At 42.3% G+C, this 19,941-nt stretch overlaps 1 protein-coding gene across 9 annotated transcripts in view; it reads left to right on the top strand.

Moving 5' to 3' along the window:
- The window catches only part of NFATC1 (nuclear factor of activated T cells 1), a 115,735-nt gene that overhangs the window by 35,647 nt on the left and 60,147 nt on the right, over positions 1-19,941 (top strand). For all 9 annotated transcript variants that reach the window (XR_016464900.1, XR_016464899.1, XM_090136845.1 and 6 more), the window contains exons 4-6: positions 9,794-9,996; positions 12,997-13,169; positions 15,050-15,190. Coding sequence is in view for 7 of the 9 variants with exons in the window: in XM_090136845.1 (XP_089992971.1) it covers positions 9,794-9,996; positions 12,997-13,169; positions 15,050-15,190 (517 nt within the window). In the remaining 2 variants the exon portion in view is untranslated. The remainder of the gene's footprint in view (positions 1-9,793; positions 9,997-12,996; positions 13,170-15,049; positions 15,191-19,941) is intronic.

Raw genomic sequence — 19,941 nt, 5'->3', positions numbered from 1 at the left:
GTGTTGTTGGAAATCAATGATCACACAGTGAGAAATTAAAAATCAAAAGAGTATTTATGCTAATTTTCATGGCAACAAAACGCATAGACTAATATTCATATTATTAATATGGCTCAGTATTTATCGTTCTCCAAATATTTACAGAGATAACGCCTTTAAGCATAGCCCCAACTTTCTGTCTTCAGTGGTAGTTTAAATAAATATCATTGGAGTAGGTGTAAAAATAGAGGTGAAAGGTAATAACTTCCAGTCTAATATTGTCCCATTTGTGTTTGTCAACCTCAGAGGTATTCTGCCTAGAAGTGTGTTGCCCATGTCCTGTGTGAACCAAGATTCACCTTGGTGTGCAGTAAAAAGCTTTGATTCTTCAGCAGATAATCCCCAGGTGTAGCTGGGCAATCCATTACCCCTGAAGTTGGAGGCATGCAGGTACTGCAGTGCTTGTGGGTCACCAGGTGACAGTGAGGCATTTAGAGAAGTTGCTGATGGATACTCACGGTAGCATGGTGCTGTCACTGGAACGGATGCTGGCATCCTCCAGAAGACATCAGCACAGAGACTGTCTAATGCTCTTCCTCCTCGCAGCATGTATCACATACTTGGGGATCCCAGGAAGGCCTGTGCTAGCACATAAGTGTGAGCTTTCTGCATAGGAACAGTGCATAAAAGGCAAACTGCAATTTGCACACAGGCTGCCTAGGATGGAAGGCAGAGCACAGGGCCAGCTGCAGCCACCACAGGGAAGCACAAGACTATTGAGGAGGAGGAAAACTTGATTTAGGTGGGCAGCCTGGGCTTGATGTCCCTCCCTCCTGAGAGAGCTGTGCTGAGGTTTTAAGAGATCACAGCTGTACAGTTGGGTGATGCTCTCTTGGAGATGGGTTGTGATATGGCTCAGAGTTGGGTGGCTGCCTTTGATCACTTGAAAGCAGGTCTGGGAACAGCTACGATTAGGGAAGGGGCATCTTGGTTTCATGGTAGAAGATTGCCTTCTCCTTTGCAACTTGCTACATGCTGGGTGCAAGAATGATAATGATGTCCCAGTGGTCTAAGTGCACAAGGTGCCTATTAGTTACTGTGATGGACATCATCCTCATAAATATAATGATTATGATTTTTTGAGGATTGTGAACTGGGTCGGTTCTTGAGTGTTCGTCTAAAGAGAATCACTAGCAAGAGCACCTGTTTTTGAGGAATAGCTTTCCTAGAAATAGGGAGCAGCATCTTGTGGCTGTTTAGAGAAGGAGATCTCATGGCTGTTATGGGAGCCAGCAGCCACGAAGGCTGTTTTTCCCTGGATGGAGACAGAAATGACTTGTGAGCCAGTGACTGAGTGTACAGCATCTCTATTACATTAAGATTAATAATTCCTCACAGCGTATTTGCAGCTGGAAGTTTTATATAGATCTTTACTCATCATGATGTGAACAGCTGCTCTTTTGCTGCACTGTTGAATTTAAGTCCAAGTGGCAGCACTAGAAAGTGCCACATAAAACACACTCCTGCTGCTTTTCATTCACTCCTTCTTCCATCCAGCTCTCACTCTCTGCCTAGGCTTAGCTCTTTGCAGGAACAAGCCATCTTATTTTTATTTGTGAACCAACTCTTAACTACATTTGGATCTTAAAGCAGAGTTCGAGTGAATCCAAGGAAAATGGATTTTCAGAAAGGAAAAATAAATCTTGTAAGCAGCACAAAAACTGTAGGAATTTCTGTTACATTTTTATGTGAAGTGAGTGAGGGACTGTGGAGAGAAGCATAGATGTTATGTCATACAGGGCATAAATTATACACTCAGTCTGGCCAACCATGTCAGATAAAATTCAGAGAAGCTACTACGACCAGAGAGCTCTTACAGAACAGCTTAGCTGTTTTGGTTCCTGGTGTTTCTTCTTCTTCTTCTTCTTGTTTTACTGAAGTTCTTCTGCTCTAATATTTTAAATAAGATGCTCCCTTTTTTTGCCTTGTGCTCTCACTAGAGAACACAGTGTACAAGAGCATCCGAGTGGCCCAAGTTTAGCACCTCTGATTTGCATCCACACTGACATGTGGTCTGGAGCTGGGCTTTGCACCTAATCAAAAAATTGGCAAGCTCTCTTGCTTGCCTGGTTCCCAGCAAAGAGAAGGGGAGCCTGTCTTGTTAGTCAACAAGTGAGTTTGCCTCTTGTGTTGTGCTACTTGCAATCCTAGGTGTGCTTTGGGCTGCAGTAGCCTGCACTGTAGTAGCCTGCACTGTTCTGGGCTGGAGCCCTAAAACGAATAGAGGGCACTCAAGTAGTACAGCAGTGGATGAAACATGTCCACCTGAGGAGCTAAAGCTGGAAAGAAACAGGGATGGTAAAAGAGCCCACTGTGAGGCAGGGACCACAGCAGTTCATGAACCAGTTTTGTGTATATATATATATATGTATATAATATATAGAGATTTTTGGCAGAGCAGTAGTTTCCTGGCATTCTGGTCCTTCAGCAAAAGGTCCTTGGGCATACTCAGCTGAGGGGAAGCCAAGGCAAGGAGCTAAGGGACATGCCCAAGTGAAGGTCATGCAGGATCCCTGCAGTGAACACGAGAATAGATCTCCAGGTCTCCTGATCTTGGTTTCAGTGCCTTCACTTCATATGACAGTCGATTGCCTGCAAAACCAACTTTTCCTTCTACCCGTTTAAACCCGTGATGTAACAACTTACATCTCCAGATACTTCTGTGTGGTAGCTAAAAGTATTTTTTTTTTCTTAAAAATCAGAGTGATGGCTCTATATTTATGCATGCTTGGTGTTTATAGCTGAAATCAGTACCCGAAATGTTTATGCACTTTCTTTATAGTTTAAACAGCTTGATCTTCAATTTGTTTTCGAAAAATTGAGATGCTGAATACTCACTGATGTTATGGTTTTGAGGCTGTGTATTAGGTACATTTTTTAAATATGACAGTGTTTTATTTTACCATTCATCACGTGCAGTTACCATAAAAGAAAAAACGACAAAAACCAACTGATTGAGAAAGATTGCAATAAAGCTATTTTGTGGAGTTCTTGAAGCTCTAGCTTGAATAGACAAGCAGCAATTACTTCAAAGATTTCACTGTTCTATAGATTTTACCATTTTATCACATTTTCCTGTTTTGAAAGCGTTTAGCAATTACATTCCGAATCACTGATGAGAGCATAAGCAAAAGAAGCCCCCCTTCATCAGACCGTTTATTCTTGCTAATGATTCTCTCCAAACTAATACTCAAGCATAGATTATTCCTTGAACAGTTCTGAAATAAGAGTGAGACAGACAGATGTGTAAAGCACTGCTGAGTGCAAGCAGTATGGCCATCAGTGTCATGGCTGGAGAAGAATCATAGAATCATAGAATCATAGAATCATAGAATCATAGAATCATAGAATCATAGAATCATAGAATGGCCTGGGTTGAAAAGGACCACAATGCTCATCCAGTTCCAACCCCCTGCTATGTGCAGGGTTGCCAACCACCAGACCAGGCTGCCCAGAGCCACATCCAGCCTGGCCTTGAATGCCTTCAGAGATGGGGCACAAGAAGAGATGAAAAAAAGGTAGATATTTTTCTTATTATTTTTAGAGGTATAGATGTGTTTGTTTTCACACAGACTTGATTATGTATTAAATGTATAAAGAGCAGGCACACACATTTACAAATTTATTGCTGATACAGCTGTTACATATGGATTTTTGCACATCATTGTCATGAAGGACACAGCACTTGATAGCCTGGACAATATCAAGAACAAGCTCCTGACTAGTTTAGAGGATGGATATGAAGTCCCTGGTTGTGCCCCATATTGATATTAGTGGGAGTCCTGAAAACACTGGAATGGGCCAAGTCCTAAATCAGCAGCAGCGCTCATTTAACATATTTACAGTTAGAGTCTGGGGAATGTCCTGGTTTAGTTGCCTGCAAAAAAGAAGCACTGGTGTGCCTGTGGTCTTTTTGCAGAACTCCCTGCAAGTACACTGAAAAGTCATTCCATATACACCTGGCTGGTGTGTCTGGCCATGATGGCCTCCTTGGCTCCCACCAGAATGGGGCCATTCTTTCAGCGGCCTCTGGGAGCCTTTCCAGGCACAGAGAGCTTATTGTTATGACAGGTAGTTTTCTGAGCATTTCAACAGATAATTCAGCATGCCAAAAGCACAAAGTACTTTGACGGAAGCACACAGGATATTTCAGCTGCCTTTCTTAAAATAAATGTCCTAACTTAAATAGTAGAAGCTTTCCTTGCAGTCTCTAGGATAACCATTGTTTCTGAAATAGCATTTGAGATATGGGACACAACATCTGAAAAAAATTCCTCAAAATTCAGTAGCCTCGGTGAGCCTGGAGAGGTTTTGTTGTTTTCCTAATGTTTATGTTAAAAACACTCCAGCTTCTTCTGCTTATCATTTTCAGATCTGTTCAGTTCTGGTTGCCAAATTTTGTAGATATGTAGCAGGCACTTTGTTCGGATACAACAGGAACACCCTGTGGTTGGGTATGCTCGTGTTTGTGATAAACCTCAGCTTATGATTGACGTATGTCTAAATCAGGTGCTACCTTGCAGTCAGATGTTTGCTGCTTGGGAGGAATGGTTCTGTTTTCCTTGGGATTTGTTGGCTGTCAGAGGAACACCTCCTGGCATTCAGCACCACACTGCCTGGACGTGCTGGAACAATAAGCCCATTCCACGTTGAGCACTCGAAGGGAAAGGCTGGGATTTGCTTTGGCACCATGCATCAAGATGAGCAGCAATTTACTAATGAGAGCCAAGAGGTGTTGGTGAGAGATGGTGTTGTGAAAACGATGACAGAGAGGTTTAGGAATTCCAGAGAAAGCTTGCTGTGGTGCAGCAGTCACTCAGGCGGTGCAGTCTTCTCTCACTCTTGCGTAAGATGATGTAAGATGATGAAGAGCTTAACTGTGATCAGTCCTGTTCTGGTTGTTAATTACTGGTGACTGCATTGCTTTTGATAGAATGAGAGGAGTGTAAAACAGGTCCACAATTAAAGTCTGATTTTGATCTTAGCAGCTTCAGACAATATATATGCAAATGTCTTTGGAGACTAGTTCAAATATTTTTACAGTGTTGCTCAAAAAGGAAAAGAGCAGGTTAGTCAGTGGTCAGTCAGAACAGGAGAACATGACCTACTTTCACTTCAAAACCAATGACATTGACCACAGTGGTCTTATCTACATACTCAAGTTTGTCCCGCATCTCTACTTCGTATTAAAACAAATGGCTGCTGTATTCTCACCTTTACTGGGGAAGAACAGCTCATTCAATAACTGTGTGCATCCGATCCTTAGTTGGAGAGACGTATCTTTACATTTTCACATCAGGGGAATGTATGTTTTTTTCCATCTGGATGTAGGTACTGCCAAGCAAAGCATGCTTGATAGGAAAGGCACATCCTTTTTTATGAACCCTACAGCTGAGAGCAGCCTTTGTCACCCGTACTCAGCCACTGAGGTATTATGAGAAGAGCTTCAGCTTTGGGACTGTGTTACACAGAGAAAAAGATAAAAATAGGGTGTCTGACGCACGCATCCCGTGTTGCATGCCAGGAAACAGAATCTTTATACCAAGTACAGTATTCCAGAGCATGCATGGAAAATATGCGTGTATGTGAATGTGTGAAATCTTTCCTAACTAATAGAAATACTCAGTTCCCCTTTACCCCTTCCCCTTTCACATTCACCTTGTTTTCTGTTTCCTTTACCTTTTGACAAATGTCATAGCCCGGAGTATTACATCTCTTCCTGTACTGCCAGTGCTCCCCTTTTCATTCTTCTGAATGATGTGACAGTAATGTCACACTTCTGCATTTTGAGGGAGCCACAGAGTATTCTTGCTGTACCTGCTGAAAGCGTGCAGAATCTTGCCTGTTCTCCAGACATCTACAGCATGCTAAAAACTCTTCCAGAGTTCAATATTATCAGTTACAGACACTGTACGTTGGGAGAATGACTAAATGTAGTCAACAGTATGTGCCCCTTCAAATGTTAATCCTTGCACTGTTGTCTGTTATTGCTTCTATTGGAATATCAGTCACATAATGTAAAAGTAACGAATATGATGCATTGAGGAAAACACAAAGAGAAATACGTATTTGAGATCCGAAGCCTTCTACTGCAGAGCACAAAACTTACAGTTGAGTAAGGATTTTGCCTGTGTTGGTGACTGCAAAATCAACTGTGTAGTAACTGGACTAGCAACCTTATCTTCCTGGATGTTTTTGACACTTCCATTCTCTTGAAATCTCATGTTTGTTCATCATGCCGAGCACTGTTTCTCTTCACATTCAGAACTACCAGGTGAGGAAGAGCTCCCAGAGAATGCGTGCTTAACAATATGTGATATATCCAGAGAAAGCTCACAGCTTAGCGAAGCCCAGCAGAGCTGTACAACGGGACCTTAAAAAGAGAAATACAATTGCAAATCTAGTTTGAAGATCACACAGTTTAAAGAACAATGTAGAACATGCATCTGATATCTTAATATTTATTTTCCAGCATTTAAACTCTTCTCATGGGAAGGCAGGGATGCAGAGGTGAGGGCTTTGTATTTTAGGTTGATTCCTAGTAAAAAACCTGTGGGAAAAATACCGTCTGAGACTCACAAGTGGGTTATGAGGTACAGCAGTAGCTAGGTTCTGATTTAAAGATAAAGCCTGAAATGGCAGAACCCAATGCAAGACTAAGATTTTTTGACCCGTTCGCCCTGATTCAGTAAAACACATGGCTATCTCAGTGTGTGATTTTGCTTTTGACGAATTGAGGTTTAAGTTACTTGCTGGTCTATTTTTACTTTTTAAGCAGCCTTGTAATTCAATATGGGTTTGTTTTAATTTTACACCCTCCATAAAAAGCACCCTCCGTAACAAGCTGGAGAAGTCACTGCTGGTAATGCATAGCTACGTAGTTTTTTCTTCCAGCAGCTTCCTGTAGAAATTCAATCGGTTCGTGTGTCACACCTTATTACTTTTTCCTCTGTGAACCTGCGTTACGCTCACGATCGAAAATACCCACCAGTACCCCATGTCTCCTCCGTCACCATGGCCTCAATGCTGAGGCTTCTAGAGATGTTGACGCGGCGTGAGATCAGTCCAGGCTGAATCCAGGTCACTCTGCTAGCCCTACTCAAGTCTGTGGCAGTAGTAAACAGCTATGGCCGCAAGGCACGCGGGGACAGAGATGTGCTGAGTAAGACGGTGGCTTCCCTGTGGTCACCAGCTGTGCTGGGAGCGCACAAGCTGCTCAGACTGCATCTCTATGGTTTGGGAGTTAAAACCAGAAAATTCTGTTTTTGCAGCATAGCACAGATCTTGGTGTTGAGAATCTTTCTGCTGCCAGACGTAGGAACCACGTGTTTTGAGAACTACCTTGTTTTGGAAGGGGAAGTACACTGTCGTGGTACAGGCTGGTGCTACGGAGATGGCTGACAGTGGGGTCAGAGGCAGGAGAGCTGAGGACTGCTGCAGTATGACAAAGCTCAGCCTCATGGCAGGCATGTTTCAAACTCCTGCTGGAGAAAAACACCTTTTTTTTTTAAGGTCTCCCACTGAAATCTTGGAAATGCAGCTTCTTGAAGTTATTCGAGCAGCAAATCAGAAAGTCACTGCCACTTTTTGCTTGTGACCCGGCAGAGAAGCAGCCTGTCACCTGCTGCTCCTGGCTCTGAGGCTGGCAACTGAACTAAAAGACACAGTCCGTAGGACCTCTGTGAGAGCTGAGGCTGAGATCTGCTTTTCTGTCTCCACCATTCTGACAATGCCTGTACTGGAGACAGGGAAGAGATGTGGAGGAGTTAATGAAAGCATCAGAGCCTCCAGCCTTCTCCACAAAGAGCTACACACATTAAAGGAATGGCAGCAGATCCTCCTGCTTGATCTAGGATCATGGGAGAGGCCCACCCAGCAAATCTTCTCTGGAAAAATAAATAAAAAGCTGTAGGGAAGTAGCTTTGTTTGCATTTTCCTACACCATAAATTAAAACTGTTCCTGCTCGCCAAGATGTAATCAATGGTATAAAATAGATCTGAGTTAGTGACGGTGTAGTGATGCTGTACACCTCCTGAAAGCCTGGCCTCTTCCACCTGAATCATTAGCAGAGAAAAGTACATTTATAACAGCGAGAACATTTCCTCAGCACTACAAAACTCCTTTAACTGCCCACCTGGTTCACGCTCCTCTTTCCTGCAGCTGCCACATCCTCCCTTCCCACACTGCAGAGCTTCACAGGTGGAAGAGAGTTATTCTGAAGGCTTGTTTCCCAGCGTCAGGTGGTAGCATGAAGAAATGGTAGAGTGATGAGAGATGGAAGAGCAAGGGGACTGTGAGACTGCTAGTGCCCGTGTGGCTGGGATTGACTCAGCATGGGTGTGGGCAACAGAAGTGGTTGGGGCCTGTGGCAGGCACAGTCCCTGAGCTTGCTTCTCAGTGCTGCTGTGCTGTGAGCTCTGTGCCCTGGTTCACTGCACAGGGTGTAGCTGCCTGGGCTGCCTGGCTGCAGTGATGGTGTGACAGGCACACCGAGGTCAGTCAGGAGGTGTGAGGAGAGGAAACCGTAAAACCTCTCTGCCTGCCTGGGACACATTCTGCATGCAGCAGCAAGCTCCCTTTGCATGGCATGGCAGTATGAGCCAGGAGCTCTGGCTTGCCTGTTACCTGCCTGTTTTTGCCAGGCATTGGAGCAGATGTACTCAATTCAATTATTTCCCTGTTGCTCAGTGCACTCCTCATCTGCCAGGCTGTTGGGCTCACTGAACTTGCTCATCCTGGGCTTTTCTGCAGCCAGGGCTGATCTTGAAGACCCTTGTAGTCTGAAGATGAAAAGTTAGGCGGGTGAGCCAAACTGGCAGGTGTGGAGCTCAGTTTGTGTCTGCTTGAAGTCAGCCTCTACTTGGCAGCATCTCTTGTATCCTTGTTTTTCACAGAGTTTAGGCTGGCCTCACCTTAAACACTGAGCAGCGCACAGAGCCGTGAGGCCTGGTGCTTTGGAGCAGAGCTGCTGATGACAGAGGAGTGGGATGCATGCGGCTCGCTCATGCTGTCTGCTCTCCCTAGGCAGACTGGGCTTTGCACTGGCATAAACCCTAGGTGGCTTCTTCAAAGCGACAGTTTTGAGGGCAGGCACTACTGCTTTGACATGTAGTAGAAATAACTCTTGTTGGCATCACAGTTGTCACTGTAACACGAATGAGACTCAAGTCAGGCCAAGTAGCTTCAGTGAGATTTCAGTGCAATTCTAAGAAGAATTTGCACACGTGGTGAGCATCGAGTTGTGCACACGTGATCTGTCTTCATTCTGTTCCAGTTTTTATTGGCATAAAAATCAGTGAGGGGAAGTGTCCTGCACATCCTCCACACGTGGAACAACCCAGGTAGCTTAGGGGTGGATCATCTATGCTCTTTTCCACATGCAAACCCCTTTGGCATTGCTACCCTCAGTACTGCAGATGAACATTGACTGTGTTGTTTTGTGTTTGTTTGTTTGTTTTTGCCAAACTCTGCAACAGAACTTATGCAAAGATTTCTGTGGACATAGCAAGAGTGCACAAAAGTTCACCTCATCTAAAATGCCTCAGGTCCTCCGGGATAATGAGACATTTTCTGAGTGCACCTTTTTATTGTACCAATATTACGTTACAGGCAAAAATTGAAGGGGGAAACTTAACACATAGCACCTGTCACAAGTTCTTTCCTTGAATTAGGCTCTCCTGCTTATAAAAATTTAATTGATTCCTAGCATTTATGTCCGTGGTGCTCAGTGGGCGTTTTCTGTTCTCTTGCCAGCTCCATGGTTACTTAGAAAGCGAGCCCCTGACGCTACAGCTGTTCATTGGGACTGCAGACGACCGCCTGCTGCGACCCCATGCTTTCTACCAGGTTCATCGAATCACTGGGAAGACTGTTTCCACCACCAGCCACGAAACAATACTTTCCAACACCAAAGTCTTGGAAATCCCACTTCTTCCAGAGAACAACATGAGAGCAACGTAAGACCCAGACATTATGCCTGACTGCTTAGCATTTTTCTCTTGGTCTTCCTGCTTCATTTCTTCTGATTTGTGATTTGTTTTTTTTTTCCTTGTATACTATTTTCCTTATTCTGTCCTTTTTTTTTTTTTAACTCCATTCAGTAGTAGTAAGTTTTCACAACTTCACTAGCACGAACTGCCTCTCATCAGCTTAACAACAAAATGAACTTTGCAAATATTTATGACAACTGATTGCTTTCAATCTAGAGTTTCAGCCAATGTGCTTATTTGCCATTTAAAATAAGTGTCTCGGTTACCAAGCTCTAAATATCTCCTACCTCAGCTCCTGCATTTAGTTTCTAAATATGACACCTCTTACTCCTGTATGTGCTAGCACAAGGAACAGGGCCTATTAAAATTTATCTTTGGATGTCAAAGGAACCTCTTCTAGAGAACATTTCCAAGTAACCTAGCCTTTTTCATGACAAACAAAACCATTCTTAGTTCTTATGTAATAAAAATCCACATTTTCCAATGGCATTTGTTTAGAAGCAAAATTTTTAGGAAAGGAGTTAAAACTTACAGAATGCAGTTACTAAACTGGAATGAGTTTTTCCATGCAGGAAAGAAAGCACCAACACCTTAGAACTTCTGATTTAATAGGAATCTGAGTGTTAGTGGTAAATTTCATTGCAGGATTGTGTATAAGGCATCCAATATGAAGCTGTGTATGTGACATAAGCAAGGCCCTCAGTATGATTTAATCCACTCCCCTCTTCAACCCTCATTCAATGATGCTAACCCTTCTCCAAATCACCTGCCTTGGGAGGAATTTGTATGTGCATCTACTGATGTATTAATGTGCACGTGTACATATACGTACACATGGATGTGTGCATCTTTGTGTGTATTTATAGGGAGACAGAAAGGACAGGTAAATAAACAGACAAAAAGAAAGCAGGCCCCACCACAACAAAGACCAAGGGAAATCCCAGGGAGCTTTCAAAAACTGTGATTTTACTCCTGGTTATTCATACACTGTTTTCTGCACCTTAATGAAGTGAAAAACGGTATCAGACACTTGAAGCCCTTCTGTATGTAGCAGTTATTAGAAGCTGGTTTGCAGTGTCGTGTGCAACATGTGCTGGAGTTCATCATGTAAATAGAAGAACTAGAATGTGGCTAACTGCATTGCCAGCTGGGATTAGGATCATCACTCAAGATCTGAGGACCTCTGTCAGTTCATTGTGTTAAGTCGTGACGAGAATGCAAAATTAGTGGCCCCATTCTCTGTTGTTGGAAGCTGGCACAATTCCATTGAGGTTATTGAAACGTCACCATTTTGTAACACAGAAAATATTTCTTGGTCCTTCTTTTATCCAGTTTGAATGATATTTTTTGCCATATGGAAACATTAATACTGCTTCTATCATCTTTCCCTGTAGAATAAAGATAGTCACACAGTTCTGGAGCCAAACTGTGTATTTTCATGACACATATGCCAGATCATAGTAGAGTTCTCCCAAGAACCACAAACAATGCTTTGGCTTATATAAGCCTAGTATGTCAATGCTCTAAAACCTCATGTAGGCTAACAATGAACTGAAATTTAGAGCCAAGGACTTTTCTCACAAATACTTTGTGTTTGGCTTTCGTATAATGAAGCAGTGGAGCTTATCTGCATATTTTAACTTTGCAAATATAATTGCTCCCATCAATTTCAAATGCTAATATCTATGACTTTACAAGCCTGATTTGTGCTCCTCTGTACCTTACAGAGTCTGAACCAATTGTTGAGGTTTTTTGATTTTGTTTTACAACTCTTGCTATGAAAGAGGGCAATGGTGAGATGCACATCATTTCTTCTCTGTCATGGATTATTGCATAAAATTTTGACATACGTACAAATATTTCTTAATTCTTATGACTTCCTCTGCTAATATGCTTTGTTAAGAAACATTAATATGTTCATTAGCTTCTTTGATCATACCAGCAAAGGTATTTTTGTTACTCTGAAATCTATACTTCAAAAAAAAATGCAGGTCAAAACCAGGCTGCCATAGTTTTTGTTTGCAGTTTGCTTCAGAACTGAGCTTCAAAGGTCTGGAGGAGGAATTAAACTCTTTAATTCAAAATAAAATTAAACTACATGTATTTAGTATAATAAAATGCATGCCAGAGACCAGTACCCAGAATAAACTGCAGTGCAGACTTTGTAGTCTTAACCAAAGCAGAGGTATTTTTGCAGTGGGTTTTTGAGCATGTATGTTTATTTATCTTTTGTTCTGTGAACTTTCTCTGTCGGAATTTGCTTTGACAGAAATTCTGACTCATTCACAAGAAAACCAAAATTGAAAAATAGGAGTGAGAGAGGTCAGAAATAGCAGGAGTTCTTTCTGACAAACAGCACATTTTTCCCTAATGTAGAGGGGAAACCTTGAGTTTATTTTTTTCTTGCAAAGCTTCAGCTCAGTGCTCAGCTTACAACTCTCACAAACTCGCTCAAATAGAAGCACACTGACAGTGGGACTGACTTTGTGAGAACTGTGCTCAATAATGAGTGTTGTTATTGAGAATAAGAATCATGGAATATTTTTATCCAAATCAGCCATAACATGTGAAATTGTTAGTATACCTGCATTCTAAGTTAGTGACACAGTGTGCAGTAATGTCCCGTGCTCTGGACTCCTTTAGTCCATGTCTTTGCACTTCAGCTGGTCTGTTAAGCTCCATCCTTTCAGGATGAGGTGGGGTGGGAGGATCTTTTTTGTTTTCTCCCTCTGGCAATTGAAGTAACATCCTAGGTTTGCGTGCTCAACTTCAGCTGCTGTGTGTTACTACCGATGGCCTGAACTGAGCTACTTGTGGATGAAGTCTGCTTGGTTACATGTTTAGCTTGGTTGTGAGGCTGTGTATGACACGGGAGATGTACAGGAGAGAGGGAAGAAACTGCCCTCTTGTGCGCTTCTGAAGTCTGCTTGAAATGAATTGAATTACTCTGTGTTCCCTTTTGGGTAGCATTGACTGTGCTGGAATATTAAAGCTCAGAAACTCTGACATTGAGCTGCGGAAGGGAGAAACAGACATTGGGCGGAAGAACACACGTGTGCGACTGGTCTTCCGAGTTCACATCCCACAGTCCAACGGGAGGACCCTCTCTTTGCAAGTAGCCTCCAACCCCATCGAGTGCTGTAAGTAGCAACACATGTCTTTCTCTTGCTAGCTGTTGTGTCACTGAACATGCAGCGTTTGGCCATCAACACTTCTGCTGCACCTGTCTAGCCAGTGAACCTTGCTCTGTTTTGCAAAAATGCATGGTTTGTATTGATGACAAAATGCCTTTGCTGTAGGAAAAAAAGTGTAGCTTTGTGCCTTTATCTCTTTGTAGGGAAGAACGTGCTTAGAACAAAAATAGAGTACTGCTAAGCTAACAGTAGGCCTGAAATTGGCAAGACTTGGGTTTTTTTGGTGACTTCCTATCATACAGGTGACAACTGTAAGGGTTTTGGAAAGCACTTACCGTGTCCTAGTCACACTCTCTCCCCAGCATAAAGCAGAAATCAGCAAACAGGACCTGAACACTTTGATGAAGGGCTAGCAATACACTAGAGGTGACACCCTGGCTCAAGTTGCTTAGCATTGGTATTTTTCTAGGGATTGTTAATAGTAAAGCTCCAGGAAAGAGCATCCCTGCATTCCTCTTGCAAAAGCAGTGTCATCAGTGACAGACTTTAAGACCAGTGATAGTACTACATCCTTTTTTACAGGGCAGCACTGCTGCCATTCTGGTAGTCTGAGTCTACAAAAGAAGCAAGCTTTGTAGGAAAGAGCAGTGCTGTTATATCAATAGTTATAGCCTTCTTCCTTCATAGTCATTCATTTAAATAAACAAACTGGTGGTGGGAAGGAAGTTATATTAAGATATCCCAGTGTTATTATGAAGAGTAGCAGAGCCTCCATACCTATAACAGGTAGACTGACATAAAGCCATATGTGTGAGATGAATAATTTCCCCCGTTTCTTTTTTGAAAATGCTCTAGGTTAATAAACATCAAGAAAAAAAGGAAGAAGGGAAAGAAAGGAGCCATGGTTTTATCCTGCTCCTTGCTGTAGCTGATGAGACATTTTCAGTTGCTATTTAGCATGATAAGGCCACAGTTTGAATGCATCCTGAACAGTCCATCCAATGCGCCAAGTTCAAGAGGCCACTAAATATGAAGCCACTTGGATTTGTATCCGTGACTTGCAATTTTAAGTACCATGTAATGAGCAAAAGCGTGGTACATGCCTCCTCAAAGGAATGGAAAACAGGAGGGAAAAAAGAGTGCTAGTGTTATTTCCAGTGCAGAATGTGGAATAAGCTGGTGCCAAAAACTTCATGCATCTCTTAGTGCATGTGACACCAGGAGTAACCATGTAATCTGGATAAAATGTCACATCATCCCTTGAAGTTCAGCCATGCTCACTCCATGTCGCAGTTCAGATGGTAAAATATTTGCCACGAGAATACGGTTTCTGTTTGCATGAATCCACGTGTGCTTTGGCACTCAGGTGTTGGTGGAAATATGCTTTCTAAACCGTGAACTTTTGCTGGATCGTGAGGCTCGTAGCTACTGATAAAAGTCAGTTTGCAACTGTGGTTGTAGTGACAGAAATGCAGTGTGGATGTGGATGGTCTTGTTCTCATGTATGCCTTGTAAATGCGTGGCATATATGCGAGGATGTATTATTTTGTCTCCCGGAGGAGTTACTCTAAAGAAACAGATTTCTCTAAAAATACTCTTTTTGGCACAGTAGAGATCAAGCTGAGTTTTAAACTTAAACATCTTGGGTTTTTTTTTGAGCTTTTTGAATCTGTGCCACTGTATTTGATAAGAGTATTGTTTGTGATAAAAGCGCTCAGAAACCGTGTTTCCTACAGATCTTCTGACTGTTCCTTGTTTTTATATCAAACTCAGCTTATCTTATGAGAGTAAGGATTGCAAGCATTAGGTCCCTTACGAATGTAATATTTATTTATGTTTGTGTGTTTGTGGTTGCTTTTTTTTTTTTTTTTAATATACCTCTTCAGCTCAGAGATCTGCCCAAGAACTGCCTCTTGTGGAGAAGCAAAGTACTGACAGCTTTCCTGTTACTGGAGGGAAAAAAATGATTCTGACTGGCCATAACTTTCTGCAAGACTCGAAAGTCATCTTTTTGGAGAAAGCACCAGGTATGTCTTTTCAATTTAGACTCGTGCCTGCCTTCTTCCTCCTATTACAAAATCCTGGCCAAATGGTGATAGCATCATCCCCATAATCACATTTTCCTCCGTGCATAGTATGTTTTCCACATTTCTGGGTTAAGCTGTGAGAGAGGTCTGTGTTGAGACCTCGTGCTGCAGCAGCTGTAGACACAGGCAGGCAGCAGTGAGGCTGTTTCTGCAGCAGTGCAGCAGTGGAAGAGCACTGGAGGCCCTCAGTGGCATTCCTTGTAATGTCTGCATGGTGGAGTGGGAGCAGGGCTGTGAGTCAAAGTCAGGCTCTGAAATGAGATAGTTAAGGATAGCTTGGAGTCTTGTTTTGGAAAGGGTTTCCGTGGCACTGGCTCAAGCCATGGATTCCTCAGCTGCCGGCTGAACCCCCCCCCCTGCACTTTCAAGCATCTTGGGCGCTCCTCAGGCCAGCCCTGCTGGTGTCAGCAGAGCAGTAGGAAGGGGAGCCCCGCTGGGGAGGGAGCTGAGGAGATACAGACCTTCTCTCCCTTCCCCTTCCCCCCCCATAGCACCTGCAGGCTCCCAGGGGACAAGTGTGGGGCTTTCCTGAAGGTTCCCATCGTGCTTTAAGTCACCAAAAGAAAGCATCAGGCTGAAGCAGAGCAATCCTGAGCCCTTCCTGCAGTCCCAGGGAGTGAGCAGGATGCCCTTTTGGCTTCTTCAGAAAGTTTAAATTAAAAAAAAAAAAATGTGCAATATTGCAGCATGAAAATCTGAGTATGGAGGAATGAGATAGAAGGGTGGCTCTGTGTACTTTATATTTAAACTTCATTCCCTGCACAGAACTGGGTTAGTGTGACATTTCAGGAGCCAAGTCCTGGATATTTCTCGTGACAGGAAGGGAAACGTGTTAAACTGTGCTTTCTTTCCTATTTGTTTTCTGTCCTCATCCTTTACTGACTGAGAAAAATTTCTGAACTATCCTGTACCAAAGAACTAGAATGGGGATGCTCCTTGCTCACTAGCAGGTACCACAGTGTGGATTTGGACAAAGCAGGATGCTCACCATTTGACTTAAATTACAAAAGTACAAAACAAGGCCAGCCTTGCTCTGTCTAGTCAGGCAGATACCTCCCTCAAGCAAAAGGGATTGGAGGCTGTGCAAAGGCAACATACACAAACAGCATGGAGATCAAGAAAAAATTATATATGCAACGTTTTTGAAAAATCATGAGAAATGAAGGAGTCTATAGTTGCACACTGAGTCTGCTGGTGAGGAATTAAATGATCTAAAGGCCTGTCACTCTGAAAAACCCTGCTTGGGTGTATGGATTGGTAGGATGGACCCATGCAGGAGTGTCTCCTCTACATGAAGACATCACCAGAGGTCCCCCTGCTCTCTGACTGCTGGGTGTGAAGTGGATGGAAACGCTCTAGGAGTCAGACAGTGAGCTGTTGCCATTGAAGAGTAATCAGTATGATTAAGTCAGTAGTAAAAGATGTGATTTGAGACTGCCTGCTTCATTTTAGTGCTATCACAGGAGATTTGGTGCGACTGCAAGGCAGTACTGCCACATGGGAGGACACTATGGAGATGAGCCTTTATAGTTTAAAAGCATCTCATGGAACACCTAGCCTGCATTAATCTCTCAGCTGCCCAGCTGCTGATTTGTAAAGCAATTGTGTCATTAGGAATGGCTCACAAAAAAGATTTTTGCCAGCAAATCCAGGGCAATTTCTATGGACTCTGAGTTGTGTGCTACTTTGCGTAACACAGGTTGATGCATTTAAAACAAACAAGTCTAGTACATCATTGTCTTACTGACAGATTGTTCCAGCTCATTTTTGAGCAAGGTCGTTGTGTATAATATGAAATGAAAATGCATTCCCAGCCTTTACTTCTGAAAATCAGCAAGGAGTCTTTCAGCTATTGCATGTATATAAAAGTAGGTCAAGAGAAGGAACACCAGCATAGTTTCTCCTCTCAGAAAGTTAGTTATGAACTTTTGTGATTAGCTGGAGACATTCATTAGTTTTGCCACTGTTGCTGGTTTTGTTTTTGAATTCAAAATGTTAATCACGTTCCTAGTGAGTAACAGCCAAATACAGCTATTACAAAGTAACAGATCACAGGAATAATTGCACTCTATAAAGGGAAAATATCCTTTATTTGAAATTTAAACACTATGCTACATGAGTTCATGTTTTCAGTCTTTATTCAGGCAGAGTCCCCAAGCCAGGAGGCAGCCTCAGTGTGCTTGTCTAATTTATGCTAGTCTGCATACTTAATTGGTTAACGCAGAGAGTTTGAGAACACGTTGTGTTTGGCTTCTGTGGTTTTTTTCCTTCTGTCTGAATAATTTCTTTAAGTCTGCTGAGTGCATTGTGGTATGCTGAATGTTTTTCCAAGCATGAGTCCCAAGCTCTCCGTCTTCAGGGCTAGCCCTCAGCTGTTGTAATCTCTGGAGGAATGGCATTATCCCGGCCTCCTTGCGTAGGGAGTCTGTCTTAACTGTGACTCATACAAGAGGGAATCCCTGAAGAATGATCAAATCAATCTTTGAGCCGGGGAGGCAGGACATGGTATTTTCAGCTTAACCCTTAACTGGCTTCTTTTCAGCCAAGGAGCGTATGAACCAGAGCAAAAGATTCTTTGCAGCAGTGCAACGCAGAGGAGGAACTAGTCAGCTGCAGGGTGAAGGTTTGCTGAAAGGACTGTGAAAGCAGGGCTGTGAGGACCCCATCTGGAAGAACCCCTTGTGATACTGCTTGGTGCTGAGGCAGAAGGCACCCCTTCAGATAAACAGTGGGTCTTTTCAGAAGTAGACTGAAGTTAGCTCAAACTTGCTGCAGGACCAGAAAAAAAATTCTCATGTGTTGAAACGAGACTTTATTTCTCAGGATTTTGTTCAGTGTTTTATTGCTTGCATATCAGACCATGTTTTCCAGTGATGATCGATGGCATAAAGCAACCATCCAAGAGACTCAGGGATAGTTAAGATGTAAATGCTGAATGAACTTTGAGAAATTTACTCTTTTAAATTCAGCATTTACTTTGACAGAAGGATCTCACAATATACCTCTCTCTTGCATATTACACTAATAATTACCTTCTTTCAGTTTCTGTCCTTATAGTCATGGGTTTCTCTTCCTGATTTTTAAGTGTCTTGTGAGTCTGTGTGTCACGCTTGTTGGGTGCTAGATTTAGGACACTGCAGAAATCTGTTTTCATCAGAAGCATCAGTACTTTCTGAAATATGAATGTAGATGTCTGCAGCATCCTAGAAGCAAGGACACTTGATGCTCTGTGCCGGTGTTCACTGTGGAGGCAAGCTGTGCATTTTGGTTATGAAAGTGGATGAAATGAAGTTGATGTTCGCTCTGCGAGGAGGCGTTTGACTAAGAGTAACAAAATGCTTTCTTCCTAACACACTCATCTGGAAAAGCTTAGACTGTGATCTGGATCTATATTAAAAGACAATGATTTATTGACTTCCATTTGTTAATATTTTTATGTAGTTTCTAGGTTGTGTGAATATAGCAGGCAACAAAAACTTCAGGGAAGTTAAGAAAATGCAGAGATGTTTGAAGGGTTTTTAAAGACTGTATATCTGGCAGTTACCTTCTTTTTTTTGTTTTCTCTTACAACAATGTCTACAAACATTATCTATCTACCAAGCTGTTTTTGAAAGGTAACAAGAATTACCTTTATGAGAACATAACAGAAACAACCAGACTTCTGTCTCCTTGTGTATCAGAGTGATGTTTAAGTCTCTCTGTAACTCAGTTCACAAAAATGTTTCTTGTAATTGACAAATGAAAATTTACTAATGAGACACACAAGCCAAGTAGTATCGCAAGCACCAAAGCACAGTGTAGATAGAGATGTATCTTCTTGGCACATACCCATGTCCTTCCTTCTGGGATACCTTAGAGTTGTACAAGGTGTTTTGGGATTTGGAAAGTCCTGCACTATGATCCGAAGGAGTTAACTTATCCAGTTAGGCCAAAAATCTCTCCTTGCTCCTGTAGCTAGAATACTTTTGGCACTAGAGCTAGCTCAAGTATTTCTGGACTTCCTTGATTTGTCCAAGTCGAGACATACTTCAGAGATCAGGTTAAAATGACTGAAATCCTCATTATTAGCAAGTTTTGATATATAGGAAGAACTGGATATTTAGTGTATTATTACTCGTTATCATTCAATTGAGTTTCCACTCTTTAAGTCAGAGCACCAAACTCACTTATTTGGTTTTGTGCTTAGTGACCAGAGCTCAAGGCAAGAATTTTAAAGAACAGAAAGGCAGAAATGTAACACCCAGCTTCATCACAGGATTAGATTTTCAGATAACATTGTCTTTGAAATTCTGATTCTGTGCTGTTAAATTTGACAGCCTTTTTGTCCTATGTGTATGCAACCCTGAAGACGCATCACTCTCTTTAGTGAGCGTAATAGAGTTCACTATTGTAGCACTACCTGTCTTAGTAACTCCAGGCTTATGGCCTTCTGTGGCTTTGAACATGTTGCTGATTATTCTGCCTTCAAATCAACAGTGATCCTAGCACCTGTAACCTAATTACATAATATTCCCAGCTATTGTGCCTGAAGCATTTGAAACTCAAGTTCATGGAAGATGGAGAAGTAAACACCACCTAAGCAACATTTCCTCCAATTATTTTCTGCTGTTTACGGGCATTTTCAAAGAGTTAAACAGTTTTTCAGATTTAGCTTCAAACTGTTCATTGTAGTGTCATTTTTATTATGTTAA

Source organism: Phasianus colchicus, chromosome 3 (assembly GCF_987193195.1).
Source record: "Phasianus colchicus chromosome 3, bPhaCol1.hap1.1, whole genome shotgun sequence".
Lineage (NCBI taxonomy): Eukaryota > Metazoa > Chordata > Aves > Galliformes > Phasianidae > Phasianus > Phasianus colchicus.
The sequence above is the reverse complement of the archived record's forward strand: the minus strand, read 5'-3'. Positions and strand labels throughout refer to the sequence as shown.